This window comes from Schistocerca gregaria, chromosome 6, assembly GCF_023897955.1.
Source record: "Schistocerca gregaria isolate iqSchGreg1 chromosome 6, iqSchGreg1.2, whole genome shotgun sequence".
Taxonomy (NCBI): domain Eukaryota; kingdom Metazoa; phylum Arthropoda; class Insecta; order Orthoptera; family Acrididae; genus Schistocerca; species Schistocerca gregaria.
The window spans coordinates 36,040,689-36,062,657 of record NC_064925.1 but is presented as its reverse complement, the minus strand read 5'-3'; the positions used below and the strand labels follow the sequence as shown (position 1 = coordinate 36,062,657).

General features: G+C 40.0%; 1 protein-coding gene across 1 annotated transcript in view; it reads left to right on the top strand.

Moving 5' to 3' along the window:
- The window catches only part of LOC126279125 (cadherin-99C), a 637,420-nt gene that overhangs the window by 535,266 nt on the left and 80,185 nt on the right, over nucleotides 1-21,969 (top strand). Inside the window, exons 12-17 of the mRNA XM_049979608.1 lie at nucleotides 2,148-2,312; nucleotides 5,687-5,839; nucleotides 5,995-6,135; nucleotides 16,391-16,675; nucleotides 17,426-17,599; nucleotides 17,675-17,884. Coding sequence (XP_049835565.1) covers nucleotides 2,148-2,312; nucleotides 5,687-5,839; nucleotides 5,995-6,135; nucleotides 16,391-16,675; nucleotides 17,426-17,599; nucleotides 17,675-17,884 — 1,128 coding nt within the window. The remainder of the gene's footprint in view (nucleotides 1-2,147; nucleotides 2,313-5,686; nucleotides 5,840-5,994; nucleotides 6,136-16,390; nucleotides 16,676-17,425; nucleotides 17,600-17,674; nucleotides 17,885-21,969) is intronic.

Genomic DNA, 21,969 nt, shown 5'->3' with positions numbered 1-21,969 from the left:
CCATATAAGGCTCCACAAAATTGAAGGCCAGAAAAGATGAGAATTGAATTTTTTAAAGATTTGAGAGACTATGTTGCTCTGCCATAACAAAAGTGGACTTGATATGCAAGACTGCTACATGATACAGCGTGACGTAAATAGTCATAATCATGCATCAGTATCATTTATTTAAGAATTTATTGGTTACACAAGATGTCCTACTAGATCTGTGAGATATGCAAGTGCAAATATCTCACTGAAGCTCTCCTATTGTACGGTTACAAATCTGATTTCTGTGTTCTGCTCCACACTGCCTCTTCGGCAGCATACCAGTCTGTAGCCATGAAACTGAAAAACTGAACAAATGCTAGATGGTGTTTGCTTAATAATGTATTAATAATGTATAGAATGCCAGAATTTTGATTTCACTTTTTGACATATTTATTATTCTTAATGCCGTATTGTTAGAACAATGATCAGTTTCTTAAATATGTAAGATAAACAGCACTTGACTCAAGTTGTCTCTCAGAAATAAATGAGAGTTCAGTGGCAGAATGCATCGAACTAGTTATAATGCCTAAGTACAGTTTTTAAAAACACTACCCATAAATCAACAGTAGCTCTGCGGTGAATTACAACAACCAATTATTGCTGTGACAATGGTGGTCCAACCTTCCCATTATTTACAACACAGTTCTGTCAAAATATTCACAAAGTTGCATTAGCACTATAACTCGTAAGTTATTGGGAAATGACAGTACCACATTTTCTTCTGGATGCCAATATGCATACTTTCTTTTAGATGTTAGTGTATTCACATTCAAGTGGGTACTCTTTTGTCATATGTGGTGCCTATGAGCTTTCAGACCATGGACTCTCACAAAGGTGTTAACATGTTCACATTTGAGTGCTGATGTACATAGACGTTACACAGTTACTTGCCAGTAGCAGACTGACTATTTTGTGTGATATTGACTATTTCAAGACTGGCGTATGAACAAATTGTTATTTTGGAAACCACACAACCATTTGAAAAACTGCTACATTAAATTTTGCTACTCAGGACATACTATAAGTATTAACAATACTATTTATGAAATATGTGGTGGTCTAGGAATTTAGAAAAGTTTACAAAACCATTTTATGCATCCATATTGGGAATGTCCTATTTACAAGTGCAGGTGCTATATTGAAGATAATTGTAAATTATTCCAAAATTTTAATTAATAGCTTGATGAATTAATGAATTCTGCCATCTTGTGGATAAAAATTAGGTGAATGAAAGTATAACAGAAAATATCAGAATTTAACAGGCACAGAGGCAATATCTATGATGGAAAATATAGCAACTTCTGAACTCTACTGTTAATTATCTTGTAAGTTAATTAATGTCACAGAATTTGAACTATGTTACTGGAAGGTCCGAATGCCAGTTTTCATAATTGAGTGGTATCATTAAACCCATAAATATGTATTAGCTCACACACCATTTGCTAATTCACCGCAGTAAAAAATTCAGCTTGATTAGCAATACTTTCGTGAAAACTGATACAATGGAAGAATCAGCACATTAACATCAATAAACTGAATAATGAACCTAAGTGAAATTCAGTCTAGATATCATTCTGAAATATTTATGTACATGGCACATGTAAACTGTGTAAGAGAAGAAAGTAATATTATCAGGGGTTGAAATCATAAGAGATGGAGTAATTCCAGCATGCTATGTCTCAATATTTAAAAGAGACTTTTAAATAATTGGTAAGAACCCTATAAGCATTTCACAATCACACTTCACCTTTTCACTGAGGGACTTCCAAAATCTCACAGACAAATGCTGACAAGTTGCACTGGTGGTGCACTGCAATAGTTTCCTCAGTCACCAGTCTTATTGGAAACTGGAAAATCAGAGCAATATAACTAATGTGCTCTGTTCACTATTTGCTATATATACTTTTTGAATGATGGCAGAGCCCTTTATTGCTGGTAGCTTATAATAAATGTGTAACTTAAAGATGACATATTATCTGTCGATACCATTATGAAAAATCTAATATCCACTCACACATATATTAATTCTAGTTACAGACAGTTATATTTGTACTCGGAAGAAAAAATCACAAAAATTAGTAATATTTGTCAATAATTCCTTATTTTATGAATTTCAGGTTGTTGCAACAGACGATGACCTCGGTGAGAATGCCGAAATTTCATACAGCATATATCATGTCTCCAACAATGGAAGGCAGAAATTCAAAATAGAACCAAAAACAGGTGAAATATTTACAATTGGAAAACTGATAGCTGGAGAACAGTACAGCATAACAGTCCAGGTACATCCTAAACTTCTGCACGTTCATTGATAGTAGCTGATAGTATTACAAAGTGTGATGCAATGACATATAGACAATTTACTAAAGCCAACCATCATTCTTTTGATTTTCTTTAGAATGACTCTAATAAAATTCAATGTGTTATTACTCAACTGTGCTAAAGTAGGATTGTTGACCATGAGCAGAATAGAAATGTACCTAGTAGAATAGTTCATGATGGAAGGCACTCTCCATGATGCCTAGTCAAAGTGTATGGGTATAGAGAGACAAATAGTGAATGAAATTTGCTTTGATGTCAAGAGAGCAAAATGTGAAGCATGCAACAAATACTGTAGCAGAATATTATCTCTCAGAAAACCAAAAGATAAAAACTAGATTATGAAAAGGATAGATTTCTATTCACCATTAAAATGACTTGTTGAATTGTAGACAGGCGTGATGAAAAGACTTTAACATATAAGCTTTTGGCCAAAGCCTTCTCCATAAAAGTGAAAAACACACATACTTTCACAAAAACAAGCACACCTTGCACACACATGACCACTGCCACACTGCCCAGACTGTAACAGAAAAGTATTGAATGGGAGCAGTAATCCAGAGCAGGATAGAGAAGAGGAAGAAGAGAGATTGGTGCTGCCTGGCAGAACATGCAAGGTCTAGAGGTGATAGGACAGGGCCAACAGGCACAGTGTCAGGGAGGGATAGGAGGGGGAAAAATTTAGGACTGGAAAGGAAATGAGCTGAGAAGCAAAAAAACTGATGGATGTGCTGGCAGAGAGCACAGCTCAGTGAGGGTGAAGGGCGGTGAATTGTGGGGAGGTGACAGGGCAGAGGGGGGCAGAAACTGTTGGCTGGAGTGTATGGAGACAGTAGATTACTGTAGGTTGAGGCTGGAATGACTTCAGGAGTGGAGAAGGTGTTGTAAACATTACTCCTATCTGCACAGTTCAAAAAACCTGGTGGTGGAGGGGACAATCTAGCTGGCCCAGGTTTTGAAGCACCCATTGAAATCCAGTACGTTATTTACAGTCTGCATGTTATACCACTTTACTCTTGGCCACAGTTTGGCTGTGGCTATTCATACTTGTAGACAACTAATTGCTAGTCATACCAATATAAAATGTTGAACAGTGTGTACAGCAGAGCTGGTATATTACATGCATGCTTTCACAGGTGGCCTGCCCTGTGATGCAGTAGGATAAGCCTGTGACAGAACTAGAATAGGAAGTAATGGGTGGTTGGATTGGGCAGGTCTTCCACTTGGGTCTCTCAGAGAGATATGATCCCTGTGGCAAGAGGTTGGGATTGGGAGTGGCATAAGGATGGACTGTGGTGTGCTGGAGATTGGGTGAGTAATGGAACACTGCTTTAGAAGGGGTGGGAAGAATCTTGGGTAGGAAGTCTCTCATTTCAGGGCTGATGATAGATAATCAAGGGCCTAGCGAAGGATGTGGTTCAGTTGTTCCAGAGTGGTAGAGGGGTCACTCCTTTGTAGCTGTTTCTTAGGTGTTGGGAGGATTGGGGGTGTGTGGGAACATGGCATGGGAAATCTGTTGTCAAGCTAGGTCTGGGGGTAATTTCTGTCTGTGAAGGTGAGGAAGATTTCCTCTAGAAGGCCCACAAATAAAATAGGTTGGCATAGGAGGGTGCAATGCAGTTGCATATGGCTGTGCAGCAGATTTGTTTACATAACTAAGGAGGAGTAGTGTTAGGATATTGTTAGTAAGGTTGTTGTGGGTTGTTGATGTATAGTGTGGGAAAAAAGGGATCTAATGGGTGAGGTACAGCAGAACGTGTGTGTTACCATAAGGGAAGAGATGTTGAGGGGATTAGTTGGGTTCAAAAGTTTGTTTGACACAGATAGGTGTGGAAAATAAGATGTCAATACAAGAGGATGAGGTAGGAAATGTGATCAATAGGAATAATTTAACACATAATTATCAGTGCGAAGAATTTGGGGCGTGAGATGCAGCAGCAAAAATTCACATACCCTTTTGTATGTGTCTTATATACTTGTGTGGAAGTGAAAACCACGCAAGCTGCTATTTGTATAGTACAGTAAGATACAACAACAGGGCAGCCACAATGAAGCAAAGTTTATTCTTCTTCTTCCATGTACAAGCAGTTGCTGACAATAACTATGAACACATGCTGCACTGTCCTTGTACAGATAGCATGACAGGTGCTGTGCCTAGTGCACAAGTCATGTAGACAGTCACATGCGGCTTCTGGTCACAGGTCCGCGCAGATGCCATTGTTGAAATATTCTAAGTGTAGCGCACTGGCAGTGTGGTGCTGCCACACTTACCCAAGTCTTACATACGGGGTTATAGTATAAGGAATCTAGAAATATACAACTCTCTACTTGTTGCTTCCATGAGGATAGTGAAGACTAGATGAGTCTAGTTATTAATTTCACAATAGAGGGAGTTTGTAGAACTTCAGAATACATATCTTGTTCATTCTGACTCATGGTCTTGTTTTTTGATTATCATGCGGATAGAGGTCAGGAATATTTAGCAAATAAGAAATTCTTGTCATGTAAACTTATACTATAACATTTTCAAATAAGGTGTCAGAAACACTCACATAATTTCCTCTAAATCTGCTTCAAAATTGTGACTTGACTAAATCATAACTCCTACAAAAACTGATTGAAAACTGGTCTGGTAGTGAACCTTACACAAACAAAAATCAAGTAGAAACCTTTTAGACATTATTGTCATAACTGTAATTACAGCAATATGATGAGGAATTGAATATTCACAAAATTTTATATGTGCCAGCAAATCCAGCATTGATAAAAAGGAACATTTGTATATGTTTATTCAATTTTGATTCATGCAATAAACAAATTTATAAAATTTTATACCAAAGCACCGACATTTAATTAATTGACACTGCTATTCTGGTGCATATTCTATATATGTATCTGTATTGTAAGTTTGTGTGTTTTATTATTAAATTGTGACACATAAAGGTATTTCTGTTTGCCTTGATTTGAAACTACAAAATGTACTGAACTGAAAAATGTGTACATTCAGTTTCAATCTGTATAATCTCATAATTTAACATATGAAATTAGATGTTAAACTTTGCCTCCTGCAAGTCATTAAATTAATTTAAGTGATATTGAACAATAATGAATATGTATGACAATGAAAAACATAATGGCAAACATATGTCAATATAATAAAAATATAATGTATTGCTGATTTCTCATGAAAAGTGTTTCACCTACACCTATATAAATTGGATATTGGCTATTTCATTATACAACTCTAGTAACTAGATAGTTACATCTCAATGCTAAATTATCTGTAAATCATCTTTCATTTTTTTCTGAATGCTCATCTATTTTTAATTACTTGCAGGCAACAGATAAAGGTGGAAAATATTCTCAGACAATAGTAGAAGTTAATGTGGTTCCTGGTCCAAACACTCGAAGCCCAGTATTTGAGCAACAGACATATGAAGTGCAAGTCAGTGAAGGCGCTCCTATAAATTCTACAGTTGCAACTATCATTGTAAGTGAACGTTTTCATTGAAATACATAATTTTCTGTGAGGATATGAATTCAGAAAGTTTACAAAATATCTGACAAACTTCACTGCAATACAAGTGTGTAATGCAGTTAAAGTTAGTGAATTATTTTTTGTAAAAATTTTGTACATATTTTCAGGCAAATGACCCTGAAAAAGACCCAGTCACATATTCTATCATATCGGGCAATGATCTACGGCAGTTTGCCATTGGAGACCGGACTGGAGTAATCACTGTCATACGAAAGTTAGACAGAGAGGAACTCACAAGATACCAGCTGGTATGTTTCTTACTTTTATTCATAAATTCATTCATTACGTCTCATAGATCTCATCACATAGCAGAGCCTTCAGTGTTGTGGGATGAGTCAGAATTTATGATACTTCCAGATGTTCATAGAGCAACAACAACTGTGAATGCTGACATTATTAACAGGAATTCTTAAGAAAATTTATTGTCATCCTACATATCAGTGGGATAAGGGAACCGGGCCTACTTTCCCTTTGTGGAGCATGCTGTCAACCAAATGGATGGTGTTTTCAGTTAGAAACGAATTAACATCCTCAGCAAAGTTCTTAAGTATAGCATCCAGCCAAGGCTAGATGATGCTGTCATTTCCTCAGTAACAAACATTATAATCGCCCTTGACGCTTCAACTTGTAACAAATCTGAAGAAACTGAGTATTGCTTGTAAAGCCAGTGAACTTACTGGGAAGGCCACATGTGATAAATATGATAATAAAGACTGTATGATTCAGGCATGTATTAAAAAAACAGGCTTCACTCAGATAATACCATCATAGTCCTGTCTGTCAAAGAGAATACCACTGTCAAACGATGGAAATTCTGGTATGGGATAATGACAGTATTGTCAAAAAGATAGATATAGTGGAGATGCTGAGTTACAGACATGCACAACAAAAAGGTTGCTAAACAATTGAACTGTCATCCAAGGGGCCTTAGATGATGACACACACACACACACACACACACACACACACACACACACATCCACATAGACACTCTAGCACAACTATCACATGCATGACCACTCTATCTCACTACCGAGGCCAGAGAAATACCGCTGTTGTTGTTTATAAAAATGACTACATTAATAAAATAAATTATGATCCTACTGATTCCCTGTGCTGAAGAGCTTAAGGCTTGCTTACTCAATTTTAGATTGATAAATCCTAAGGCCCCAAACATGTGTGCACAAATAAAGACTTACAAGATGGATATACCTACAGATCCTGTTATTAATGGGATTGGGAACACAGGCAGGCCAATTCTAAATAATTTCTTCAGCTGATTCACAATGACTTCATATTTCATGACAATTTTGCCATTTCTGATAGAAAGGAACTTTTACAACTCTTACATAGAAAATCTTTCCCTCATGGCTGCACTTTACTGTCGCTTCATATATATAAAAAAAAAAAAAAAAAGATACAAACATTCCAGTAGAAGAGATTTATTTCAGTTATTCAGGATGACCTTTGACACTGACATCTATGCACCAATGAAACTGTGGAGGTTATAGCTCTTCTTCGGCTCTTAACTTCATAAAATGTCTTCATTTTTAATAACAAATTTTATAAGCAGTCAGTTTGCCATGGGTAATCATTTTGCACGGTTTCTTGCTGATATATTCATGAATTAGTTGAGTGTGACCATTTAGCCCAGGTCCCCCACCAATATATATATATATATATATATATATATATATATATATATATAACTAACACTGATTTTGCTGGTGATGTGTAGGCAAGATAATAATTGTTTTTTATGGTGAAGGAATGATCTTTACACATGAAGTCATCAATAGCAATGGTATTCTCAACTTCTTTGATTTGTAGCCTTGTCTCATTAATCATGTTATCAAATTTGACATTTATATTAAGCCTCCTACAAGGTACTCTGTTATACATGCTACATCGTGTCATCTGTATAAGTACAAGATGAGTTACTTCAGATCTATGAAACACTGTATCACAGAAATTGCACAATGTAGAATCTATTACAAAGGAACTGAAAGACCTGAAATATGTTGCTTTTTTGCAATGGCTACAGTCCCTCCATCATTGAGAAATTATACATGCAAAAACATCACCAAGTGCCCAAGAATTCACTCTCAGTCCCACACCTTAAAATTACAGGTTTTCAAAGCTTTCATTTTTAGGTAATGTATTCTACGCTGCAGTTAAACTCATTAGTGGTCAAAATAGAAGAATAGTGTATACCACCTCTACCAAAATTCAGTATCAATCCATCCACAACATTGCGTAAATTGAAGATGGAGGGGGGAGAAAGGAAAGAGAAGGAAAGGGACCAGTGATACAAGCTGGATCGAGACTTTATGCAGAATCAGCAGTGACAAATGATAATGTGTGCTGGACTGGGACTGAAACATGGGACCTTCTGCTTACAAGGCACATGTGTTCACTGCTGCACCACTTGGGCACAGTGTTAATCGCAAATGCAAGGACTATCTCGGCATGCTCCTCAGTTGATTCACATTCGTCAGTTCCTTCCCTGTCCTCTTCCTTTCTACCCCATCCACCTTCACATTACATAATATGTTTTACAGTTGCAGATTCCATGTGATGTTCATTCTTTTGGACATTGTCCAAGTGGGAAGGGCTTTTAAAATCAGGTTTCAGGAGCATTTACTCCCTAAGAAGGGGCAGATTACCAGTAAGCATAATTCCTCCTTCACTGAGCACCTTAAATCCAGTGGCCGCTAGCCACCTGCATTTAGGAACTTAAAGATTTACATCATGCTCCCCAAGGAAGGAGACCTAGTCTTCTTGATAATATTCATATGCTAAGAAAGATATGTTACTCAATGATCAGTTAGCTGGCACAAATCAGGTTTTATATGATTGTAAGTTTTTTTATTTACTTTTTTGTTTTTTTTAAATGATATATTAGTTTTTAATCTTTTATTACCAAGCAACTGGTTTTAGCATTGTTACCTTTTTGCCTTATATTTGTAGTCTAATCTTTATTTTATTGCTCTACATATTTTACTTCATTATTCTTTTTGTCCGCCCCGATAGCTGAGTGGTCCGCATGTCGGATTACCGTCCTACGGGCCCGGGTTCGATTCCCAGATGGGTTGGGGATTATCTCCGTTCAGGGACTGGGTGTTGTGTTGTCTTCTTCATCATTTTGTCCCCATCCGGTGCACAGGTCACCCAATGTGGCGTCGAATGTAATAAGACCTGCACCAAGGCGGCCGGACCTGCCCTGCAAGGGGCCTCCCGGCCATCTACATCTACATCTACATCTACATGACTACTCTGCAATTCACATTTAAGTGCTTGGCAGAGGGTTCATAGAACCACAATCATACTATTTCTCTACTATTCCACTCCCGAACAGCGCGCGGGAGAAACGAACACCTAAACCTTTCTGTTCGAGCTCTGATTTCTCTTATTTTATTTTGATGATCATGCCTACCTATGTAGGTTGGGCTCAACAAAATATTTTCGCATTCAGAAGAGAAAGTTGGTGACTGAAATTTCGTAAAAAGGTCTCGCTGCGACGAAAAATGTCTTTGCTGTAATGACTTCCATCCCAACTCGTGTATCATATCTGCCACACTCTCTCCCCTATTACGTGATAATACAAAACGAGCTGCCATTTTTTGCACCCTTTCGATGTCCTCCGTCAATCCCACCTGGTAAGGATCCCACACCGCACAGCAATATTCTAACAGAGGACGAATGAGTGTAGTGTAAGCTGTCTCTTTAGTGGACTTGTTGCATCTTCTAAGTGTCCTGCCAATGAAACGCAACCTTTGACTTGCCTTCCCCACAATATTATCTATGTGGTCCTTCCAACTGAAGTTGTTCGTAATTTTAACACCCAGGGACTTAGTTGAATTGACAGCCTTGAGAATTGTACTATTTATCGAGTAATCGAATTCCAATGGATTTCTTTTGGAACTCATGTGGATCATCTCACACTTTTCGTTATATTTAGCACGGGATACATGTGGACGTGCATTGTCCTGTTGGAACAGCAAGTTCCCTTGCTGGTCTAGGAATGGTAGAACGATGGGTTCGATGACGGTTTGGATGTACCGTGCACTATTCAGTGTCCCCTTGACGATCACCAGAGGTGTACGGCCAGTGTAGGAGATCGCTCCCCACACCATGATGCCGGGTGTTGGCCCTGTGTGCCTCGGTCGTATGCAGTCCTGATTGTGGCACTCACCTGCACGGCGCCAAACACGCATACGACCATCATTGGCACCAAGGCAGAAGCGACTCTCATCGCTGAAGACGACACGTCTCCATTTGTCCCTCCATTCACGCCTGTCGCGACACCACTGGAGGCGGGCTGCACGATGTTGGGGCGTGAGCGGAACACGGCCTAACGGTGTGCGGGACCGTAGCCCAGCTTCATGGAGACGGTTGCGAATGGTCCTCGCCGATACCCCAGGAGCAACAGTGTCCCTAATTTGCTGGGAAGTGGCGGTGCGGTCCCCTACGGCACTGCGTAGGATCCTACGGTCTTGCCGTGCATCCGTGCGTAGCTGCGGTCCGGTCCCAGGTCGATGGGCACGTACACCTTCCGCCGACCACTGGTGACAACATCGATGTACTGTGGAGACCTCACGCCCCACGTGTTGAGCAATTCGGCGGTACGTCCACCCGGCCTCCCGCATGCCCACTATACGCCCTCGCTCAAAGTCCGTCAACTGCACATACGGTTCACGTCCACGCTGTCGCGGCATGCTACCAGTGTTAAAGACTGCGATGGAGCTCCGTATGCCACGGCAAACTGGCTGACACTGACGGCGGCGGTGCACAAATGCTGCGCAGCTAGCGCCATTCGACGGCCAACACCGCGGTTCCTGGTGTGTTCGCTGTGCCGTGCGTGTGATCATTGCTTGTACAGCCCTCTCGCAGTGTCTGGAACAAATATGGTGGGTCTGACACACCGGTGTCAATGTTTCCTTTTTTCCATTTCCAGGAGTGTATATGAGTGCTAAGTAGGGAGCTATAGTATCAGAGTAATCTGAAAGGAACCTAATCGGTATACAATCTGGACATGAAGACTTGCCCGTATCAAGCGATTGGAGTTGCTTCGCAACTCCTAAGGTATCTACTTCTAAGAAACTCATGCTAGCAGATGTTCGTGTTTCAAATTCTGGAATATTCCATTCATCTTCCCTGGCGAAGGAATTTTGGAAAACTGCGTTCAATAACTCCGCTTTAGAGGCACAGTCACCGGTAACAGTACCATTGGCACTGCGCAGCGAAGGTATTGACTGCGTCTTGCCGCCAGTGATGCCAAAAGCTCATTTCATTATTCTTTTAGACTGTATTTGAGCATAAGGATTTTCTATGACTCTGTACATAGTTTTTGATCTAGCATATCCTGCATTGTATATATTTTCAAAGGCCCCATTATGTTTTTATTAATTTCTCAGTTTATCCACTGCTAATTGAATGTTACATCATTATCACACTGTACACTGTCATTTCTACTAGCACAATATTTTGCATGAGCTCCTATCATTCATACGTATGCACTATGTGAATACAAATGGCCCTATGTCACCTTTCTACTGTACAGCTGTGTTTACAGTTTGTGCACGAGATATAGTTCTGTGCTGCTACGCCTGTCCCCACCTCCACAAGAGGTAATATACATTTTGAGGTTTCTTCTTCATTCTCTACTCATGCCTGATCCTGGTGCTTTTATCTATTACTTTTTAATATGTAAATAAAATAGAAAGAAACTTCCACATGGGAAAAATATATTAAAAACAAAGATTCCAAGACTTACCAAGCGGGAAAGCGCCGGCAGACAGGCACAATGAACAAAACACACTAACACACACACAGAATTACTAGCTTTCGCAACCGATGGTTGCTTCTTCAGGAAGGAGCGGGAAAGACGAAAGGATGTGGGTTTTAAGGGAGAGGGTAAGGAGTCATTCCTATCCCAGGAGCGGAAAGACTTCCCTTAGGGGGAAAAAAAGGACAGGTGTACACTCGCGCGCACACACACACACACACACACACACACACACACACACACACACACATATCCATCCGCACATACACAGACACAAGCAGACATATTTAAAGGCAAAGAGTAAGGGCAGAGATGTCAGTCGAGGTGGAAGTACAGAGGCAAAGAAGTTGTTGAAAGACAGATGAGGTATGAGCGGCGGCAACTTGAAATTAGAGGAGGTTGAGGCCTGGCGGATATCAAGAAGAGAGGATATACTGAAGGGCGAGTGCCCATCTCCGGAGTTCGGATAGGTTGGTGTTGGTGGGAAGTATCCAGATAACTCGGACGGCGTAACACTGTGCCAAGATGTGCTGGCCGTGCACCAAGGCATGTTTAGCCACAGGGTGATCCTCATTACCAACAAACACTGTCTGTCTGTGTCCATTCATGCGAATGGACAGTTTGTTGCTGGTCATTCCCACATAGAAAGCGTCACAGTGCAGGCAGGTCAGTTGGTAAATCACGTGGGTGCTTTCACACGTGGCTCTCCCTTTGATTGTGTACACCTTCCGGGTTACAGGACTGGAGTAGGTGGTGGTGGGAGGGTGCATAGGGCAGGTTTTACACCGGGGGCGGTTGCAAGGGTAGGAGCCAGAGGGTAGGGAAGGTGGTTTGGGGATTTCATAGGGATGAACCAAGAGGTTACGAAGGTTAGGTGGATGGCGGAAAGACACTCTTGGTGGAGTGGGGAGGATTTCATGAAGGATGGATCTCATTTCGGGGCAGGATTTGAGGAAGTCGTATCCCTGCTGGAGAGCCACATTCAAGGTCTGATCCAGTCCCGGGAAGTATTCTGTCACAAGCGGGGCACTTTTGGGGTTCTTCTGTGAGAGGTTCTGGGTTTGAGGGGATGAGGAAGTGGCTCTGGTTATCTGCTTCTGTACCAGGTCGGGAGGGTAGTTGCAGGATGCGAAAGCTGTTTTCAGGTTGTTGGTGTAATGGTCCAGGGATTCAGGACTGGAGCAGATTCGTTTGCCACGAAGGCCTAGGCTGTAGGGAAGGGACCGTTTGATATGGGATGGCTGGCAGCTGTCATAATGGAGGTACTGTTGCTTGTTGGTGGGTTTGATGTGGACGGATGTGTGAAGCTGGCCATTGGACAGATGGAGGTCAACGTCTAGGAAAGTGGCATGGGATTTGGAGTAGGACCAGGTGAATCTGATGGAACCAAAGGAGTTGAGGTTGGAGAGGAAATTCTGGAGTTGTTCTTCACTGTGAGTCCAGATCATGAAGATGTCATCAATAAATCTGTACCAAACTTTGGGTTGGCAGGCTTGGGTAATCAAGAAGGCTTCCTCTAAGCGACCCATAAATAGGTTGGCATATGAAGGGGCCATCCTGGTACCCATGGCTGTTCCCTTTACTTGTTGGTATGTCTGGCCTTCAAAAGTGAAGAAGTTGTGGGTCAGGATGAAGCTGGCCAAGGTGACGAGGAAAGAGGTTTTAGGTAGGGTGGCAGGTGATCGGCGTGAAAGAAAGTGCTCCATTGCAGCGAGGCCCTGGATGTGCGGGATATTCGTGTATAGGGAAGTGGCATCAATGGTTACAAGGATGGTTTCCGGGGGTAACAGACTGGGTACGGATTCCAGGCGTTCCAGAAAGTGGTTGGTGTCTTTGATGAAGGATGGGAGACTGCATGTAATGGGTTGAAGGTGTTGATCTACGTAGGCAGAGATACATTCTGTGGGGGCTTGGTAACCAGCTACAATGGGGCGGCCAGGATGTTTGGGTTTGTGAATTTTAGGAAGTAGGTAGAAGGTAGGAGTGCGAGGTGTCGGTGGGGTCAGGAGTTATATGGAGTCAGGTGAAAGGTTTTGTAGGGGGCCTAAGGTTCTGAGGATTCCTTGAAGCTCCACCTGGACATCAGGAATGGGATTACCTTGGCAAACTTTGTATGTAGAGTTGTCTGAAAGCTGACGCTGTCCCTCAGCCACATACTCCCGACGATCAAGTACCACGGTCGTCAGCCGGAAGAATGATGATGGATCGGTCAGCTTTCAGATCACGGATAGCCTGGGCTTCGGCTGTGGTGATGTTGGGAGTAGGATTAAGGTTTTTCAAGAAAGATTGAGAGGCAAGGCTGGAAGTGAGAAATTCCTGGAAGGTTTGGAGAGGGTGATTTTGAGGAAGAGGAGGTGGGTCCCGTTGTGATGGAGGACGGAACTGTTGCAGGCAGGGTTCAATTTGGATAGTGTCTTGGGGAGTTGGATCATTAGGAGTGGGATCAGGATTATTTTTCTTCGCGGCAAAGTGATATTTCCAGCAGAGACTAAGAGTGTAGGACAGTAAATCTCTGACAAGGGCAGTTTGGTTGAACCTGGGAGTGGGGCTGAAGGTGAGGCCTTTGGATAGGACAGAGGTTTCGGATTGGGAGAGGGGTTTGGAGGAAAGGTTAACTACTGAATTGGGGTGTTGTGGTTCCAGATTGTGTTGACTAGAATTTTGAGGTGTTGGGGGGAGTGGAGCTGGAAGTGGGAGATTGAGTAGATGGGAGAGACTGGGTCTGTGTGCAATGAGAGGAGGTTGAGGTTTGTTGGAAAGGTTGTGGAGGGTGAGTGAGTTGCCTTTCCGGAGGTGGGAAACCAGGAGATTGGATAGTTTTTTGAGGTGGAGGGTGGCATGTTGTTCTAATTTGCGGTTGGCCTGTAGGAGGATGCTATGTACAGCCGGTGTGGATGTGGAAGAGGAAAGATTGAGGACTTTGATTTGGGATAGGAGTTGACGGGTGTGTTCATTGGCCGAGTCGATGTATAGGTGAAGGATTAGGCGGGTGAGGGCTATGGATTGTGCTGTTTGGAACTGGTATAAGGACTGATGGAAAGAAGGATTGCAGCCAGAGATGGGAACTTTAAGTGTGAGGCCTTTGGGAGTAATGCCAAATGTCAGACAAGCCTGAGTAAATAAAATATGGGAGCGTAATCTGGCTAGGGTGAAGGCATGTTTGCGGAGGGAATGTAAATAAAATTTAATGGGGTCGTTGTAGGGATGTTGTGAGGTTGACATGGTATTAGAAGGTGGAAAGGGTAATATGAGGTTAAAGTGAAAGTAAATAGAAATTTAAAAAGGAGAGATAAAGGTGTGAAAAAAGTCGAAAAAGTGATGGTTTGAGATGAGTTATGTTGATCCTTTGTTGAACTTAGGTTGGTGAACAACAATGGGTGCACAGGTTAGGTAGTTATGTTGTCTCCAGATCACGTTAAAGGGTGGGGAAATTCAAGAAAATTTCGAAAAAAAAAATTTTCGAAAAAGTTTCGAAGGAAAAAAGTTTCGAAAAAGTTTCGAAGGAAAAAAAGTTTCGAAAAAAGTTACGAAAAATTAATTTCCGAAAAAATAAAATTCGAAAAAATTTTTCGAATAAAAATCTCGAAAAATATGTGTATAAATGTATTCAAAGGACTGGTTGTGTACTGGCAGGTTATGAGAATGAGGCTAACAATTGTTTGATGAAGAGATAATAACGTGTAAACCTGTGGGAAGCTGCTAAAAAATGATCGGTTATGTTGGAAAAACGGGAATGGAAATAAAACGAAAGTTGTTGGAAATAACTGAGATGGTTGTTTAATGGGTGAAAGGAACTGAAGCTGTGAAATAGTATTCACGAATTTACACGAAATGTTTGTAAACTTGGAACAGTGGATTTTATAGTAGCGGTTATGTTGAAAGCGTTAAAAATTTTTAGGTTATGGTTTGGAAGTAAATTACGTATTATTGAGTATAATTAGGCAGAATAAAATGTGTTTGTGTGTTTTGTTCATTGTGCCTGTCTGCCGGCGCTTTCCCGCTTGGTAAGTCTTGGAATCTTTGTTTTTAATATACTTTTTAATATGTTTTACATGTAGGTTGTATTTTTGTATGTTTTATTCGGTGTCATATCTTCTTTGACAGTTGCTTTTTATCAGAAAATTTTTGAATATTTAACATGAGTTATGTGACTTCTCTCTATGTAATTTTATTTATTTAGTGTTTGAAGCTTATTTTGCCTTTATAGTGATCCGTGATAGCACCAGATTGAATTAATTAAAATTTCATCCTCACCTTATATTTTAAGGTAACCTGATGATGCCCTGTCCAGGTTAAACAATCCTTGTAGAGTTAATGAAGAACAGTGTGCAACCTACAACTGTTTTTTAAATAGGAGAAATTTTTTCTGAAACCTTTAAACCCTTATTACATGCCCTTAGGGAACGAGTTTCCAAAACTGCTGAAACAGTTATTTCTTTTATTCTTTTTTGTTTTTTAAATTCAGTTTTCATAGCTTTAAATTGAAAATTCCCTTAATAATGACCTTTTTTTGTTTTCAAAAAAGTTTTCAACACCTTAGGGGTAGAGTTTCAAAAAATCCCTTCTTAAATGATGCCTACAGTAAAACATCAACACCCTACCCAAAATTCAAGATTAGTATTTCAAATTTTTAAAATTTAATGTCACGATACTTACTAGACAAATTATTTATTTACATCACACATTTGAACTGACAGAGTTATTTTCAATTTCAGGTAGTTAAGGCAGAGGATACTGGAGGACTATCAAGCACAGCATTGATCAGCATAAAAGTGACAGACATAAATGACAAAAATCCAGAGTTTCAGAATCTGCCGTATCTGTTTAGAGTGCGGGAAGGAGAAAATAATGCCAAAGTTGGGAGTGTGCTTGCCACTGATGCAGATGAGGGCCAGAATGCAGTTGTGTACTATTCTGTTCCAGATGAGATACCATTTGCAATTGATGCTATGACGGGTGAAATTCGGACAAAAACTGCACTTGATTATGAAAAACAGAGGGTAAGCCATTGGTACAATTATTTTAAGTATCATTTGTATGTATTGCTGCCTTTCACACAGAATAGATCATATTTGTAACTGTCTCATCTTTTCCATACAAACTAATTTACTCATTGTACTTGAGCAACTCTATTATTATCACATTGAGATAATGTAGGAAGCCAGGTAAAGTATTCAGATTGATATGTTAGTTTTAGCTGACCATCTTAGTATTTATAAGTGAAGCCAGTAATTGCTTAAAAAGGATGAACAGGACTCACAGTGTACACGACATAAAAGAAGGTTCACTTTTGCAGTCCATGTGTTGATAGAAGATGATGTAGTATGGAGAAACAAGTCATGTACAGTATTAAATTTGTATGTAACAGTGGTTATGTGTATTAATTGAAAGCTGAACTTGCAAGGAATTGGGGGGGGGGGGGGGTGAAATTATTTGTACTGCTTTTAGTGTGCACATATGAGCCGGTGAGGGGGAAGGGTGGGGGAAGGTGGTTGGGGAAGATAAGTGGGTATCTCAGGTTTTCGAGCTACCAAGCTCTAACAACTGCATTATATATTTCAGTGATATTTTCTGTATTTTTATGGTTTCACCAATTATTGAGTCAGAGGCATATTATTTTTGAAGCACCTTAAATTAGTTAGTAATGAACTGAGTCACAAATGTTGTGACTGTTTGGAGTGCTTACAAAATATCTTACAAAATTGTACTTCAACAGGTGTGTGATTCTTTGAGCTTACTTTTATTTTCAGGACTATAAGTTTGTTGTGACTGCAAAAGATGGGGCACCAGATCCTCGCTTGGCAACAGCGACTGTCACAGTCCAGGTGGTGGATATTGACGATGAAGTGCCAATATTCCATTTACTGAGCTATGAGGCAAGGGTCCCTGAAAATGTTCCAGATTACATGGTTACCCAAGTCAAGGTAAATCCATAACTTCCTTAGTTGACAAAAGAGGTAAAAATCCTTGCACCTATTCTAATGATATGGTATTTCCAGGCTGATGATCCAGATACGAATCAAAAAATAACTTACATTATCAGGCAAGGACCAGCTGAATTATTTTCAATTGATCAGAAAACTGGTGTTATTAGAACTTTACGTGGATTGGATTATGAGAGAGAAAGTCAATATATCCTTGTCATTGGAACATTGGAAAATCCGGGAAATCGGCCAGGTGACACAACCAGAGTGATTGTCAATGTTGAGGTAAATATTACCTATTCATTTTATAAAAAAACCAATGTGAATTGCTTCTTACACTCAAAAAATGTTCTAATATAAAAATGAGGGCATTGCCCATATAAATTACATATTAATAATTTTAAATTTAGTTTTCACATAAAACAAGAGAGTCACTATGCTGCTATTTTTGTACTTTTTAGACTTCAGCAGTGTTTAAATTGACTACATGTATTTTAATGGTTGTGCTTAAATGAAAGTCTACTTGTTATCTTTGCCCCTCTGCACACACACATGGAATACTGTAAATGTGAACAGTCAGTAACGGTAACCAAATGTATGGAGTAAAATGCAACTTATCAGTGATGATATTTAGCATTTATTAATTGATCATCCTGGCAGTACATTAATATGTAAAAGAACAGTCTTCACCAAGATAATAAATCCAGTAAAGAAAACTGAAAATTTTTGTGGGGCGATATAACAGTAGAGAAGTCGTTATCAGGAGAAAGAAAACTGGCGTTCTACGGATCGGAGCGTGGAATGTCAGATCCCTTAATCGGGCAGGTAGGTTAGAAAATTTAAAAAGGGAAATGAATAGGTTAAAGTTAGATATAGTGGGAATTACTGAAGTTCGGTGGCAGGAGGAACAACACTTCTGGTCAGGTGACTACAGGGTTATAAATACAAAATCATATAGGTGTAATGCAGGAGTAGGTTTAATAATGAATAGGAAAATAGGAATGCGGGTAAGCTACTACAAAGAGCATAGTGAACGCATTATTGTGGCCAAGATAGATACGAAGCCCACATGTACTACAGTAGTACAAGTTTATATGCCAACTAGCTCTGCAGATGACGAAGAAATTGAAGAAATGTATGATCAAATAAAAGAAATTATTCAGATAGTGAAGGGAGATGAAAATTTAATAATCATGGGTGACTGGAATTCAGTAGTAGGAAAAGGGAGAGAAGAAAATGTAGTAGGTGAATATGGACTGGGGCAAAGAAATGAAAGAGGAAGCGGCCTGGTAGAATTTTGCACAGAGCACAACTTAATCATAGGTAACACTTGGTTCAAGAATCATAAAAGAAGGCTGTATACATGGAGGAAGCCTGGAGATACTAAAAGGTATCAGATAGATTATATAATGGTAAGACAGAGATTTAGGGACCAGGTTTTAAATTGTAAGACATTTCCAGGGGTAGATGTGGACTCTGACCACAATCTATTGGTTATGACCTGTAGATTAAAACTGAATAAACTGCAAAAAGGTGGGGATTTAAGGAGATGGGACATGGATAAACTAAAAGAACCAGAGGTTGTACAGAGTTTCAGGGAGAGCATAAGGGAGCAATTGACAGGAATGGGGGAAAGAAACACAGTAGAAGAAGAATGGGTAGCGTTGAGGGATAAAGTAGTGAAGGCAGCAGAGGATCAAGTAGGTAAAAAGATGAGGGCTAATAGAAATCCTTGGGTAAGAGAAGAAATATTGAATTTAATTGATGAAAGGAGAAAATATAAAAATGCAGTAAATGAAGCTGGCAAAAAGGAATACAAACGTCTCAAAAATGAGATTGACAGGAAGTGCAAAATGGCTAAGCAGGGATGGCTAGAGGATAAATGTAAGGATGTAGAGGCTTATCTAACTAGGGGTAAGATAGATACTGCCTACAGGAAAATTAAAGAGACCTTTGTAGATAAGAGAACCACTTGTATGAACATCAAGAGCTCAGATGGAAACCCAGTTCTAAGCAAAGAAGGGGAAGCAGAAAGGTGGAAGGACTATATAGAGGGTCTATACAAGGGTGAGGTACTTGAGGACAATATTATGGAAATGGAAGAGGATGTAGATGAAGACGAAATGGGAGATACGATACTGTGTGTTGAGTTTGACAGAGCACTGAAAGACCTGAGTTGAAACAAGGCCCCGGGAGTAGACAACATTCCGTTAGAGCTAGTGACGGCCTTGGGAGAGCCAGTCCTGACAAAACTCTACCATCTGGTGAGCAAGATGTGTGAGATAGGTGAAATACCCTCAGACTTCAAGAAGAATATAATAATTCTAATCCCAAAGAAAGCAGGTGTTGACAGATGTGAAAATTACCGAACTATCAGTTTAATAAGTCACAGCTGCGAAATCTTTACAGAAAAAAACTAGTAGAAGCCAACCTGGGGGAAAATCAGTTTGGATTCCGTAGAAATCTTGGAACACGTGAGGCAATACTGACCCTACGACTTATCTTAGAAGCTAGATTAAGGAAGGGCAAACCTATGTTTCTAGCATTTGTAGACTTAGAGAAAGCTTTTGACAATGTTGACTGGAATACTCTCTTTCAAATTCTGAAGGTGGCAGGGGTAAAATATAGGGAGCGAAAGGCTATTTACAATTTGTACGGAAACCAGATGGCGGTTATTAGAGTTGAGGGACATGAAAGGGAAGCAGTGGTTGGGAAGGGAGTGAGACAGGGTTGTAGTCTCTCCCCGATGTTATTCAATCTGTATATTGAGCAAGCAGTAAAGGAAACAAAAGAAAAATTCGAAGTAGGTATTAAAATCCATGGAGAAGAAATAAAAACTTCGAGGTTCGCCGATGACATCGTAATTCTGTCAGAGACAGCAAAGGACTTGGAAGAGCAGTTGAACGGAATGGATAGTGTCTTGAAAGGAGGATATAAGATGAACATCAACAAAAGCAAAATGAGGATAATGGAATGTAGTCGAATTAAGTCTGGCGATGCTGAGGGAATTAGATTAGGAAATGAGACACTTAAAGTAGTAAAGGTGTTTTGCTATTTGGGTAGCAAAATAACTGATGATGTTTGAAGTAGAGAGGATATAAAACATAGATTGCCAATGGCAAGGAAAGCATTTCTGAAGAAGAGAAATTTGTTAACATTGAGTATAGATTTAAGTGTCAGGAAGTCATTTCTGAAAGTATTTGTATGGAGTGTAGCCATGTATGGAAGTGAAACATGGATGATAAATAGTTTGGACAAGAAGAGAATAGAAGCGTTTGAAATGTGGTGCTACAGAAGAATCCTGAAGATTAGATGGGTAAATTACATAACTAATGAGGAAGTATTGAATAGGATTGGGGAGAAGAGAAGTTTGTGGTACAATTTGACCAGAAGAAGGGATCGGTTGGTAGGACATGTTCTGAGGCATCAAGGGACACCAATTTAGTATTGGAGGGCAGTGTGGAGGGTACAAATCATATAGGGAGACCAAGAGATGACTACACTAAGCAGATTCAGAAGGATGTGTGTTGCAGTGGGTTCTGGGAGATGAAGAAGCTTGCACAGGATAGAGTAGCATGGAGAGCTACATCAAACCAGTCTCAGGACTGAAGACCACAACAACAACATAACAGTAGAAGACTCTCATCAGTAAAAATAATGACAGCCCAATATTGTGCAGCAGAGAGAAACAAGGTCAAACAAGTCAATAGGTCCTTACAATTCTGTGCTTCGCAGATTGCTACTTAGTCTTTGGTAGTGGGTACATAGTGTACCACCATCATTTTCCTTCTGTGTTGTTTCTGTTGTTGTTTTCAGCCTGAAGACTGGTTTGATGCAGCTCTCAATGCTGTTCTATCCAGTGCAAGTCTTTTACTATCTGCATAACTACCACAACCTGCATCCATTTGAAGCTGGTGACTGTATTCGAGCCTTAGTTTCTCCCTACATTCGTAGCCCTCACCCCCCACCACAACCACCACCATCCCACACAGAAACCGTTTCATTACTGTATGGACAACTCCTTGATGATATCCTATCTACTTGTCTCTTCTTTTAGTCAAGTTGTGCCATACACGTTTTTCCCCAATTTGACTCGGTACTTTCTGGTTCGTTACTTGATCCCCCCATCTAATTTTCATCATTTTTCAAAAGCACTACATTTCAAAAGTATTTGTTTCATTTATATTCAAGGATATGCCTTCAGAAAGGACTTCTAACATGTAAATCTATTTTTGATAGTGATAGAAGATAGCAAATTCTTCTTTTTCAGAAATACTATTGCCAGTCTTCATATATATCCCCTCTATTTTGGACCATCATCAGTTATTTTTCTGCCCAAATAGTAAAAATGGTCTACTAGTTTTATTGTC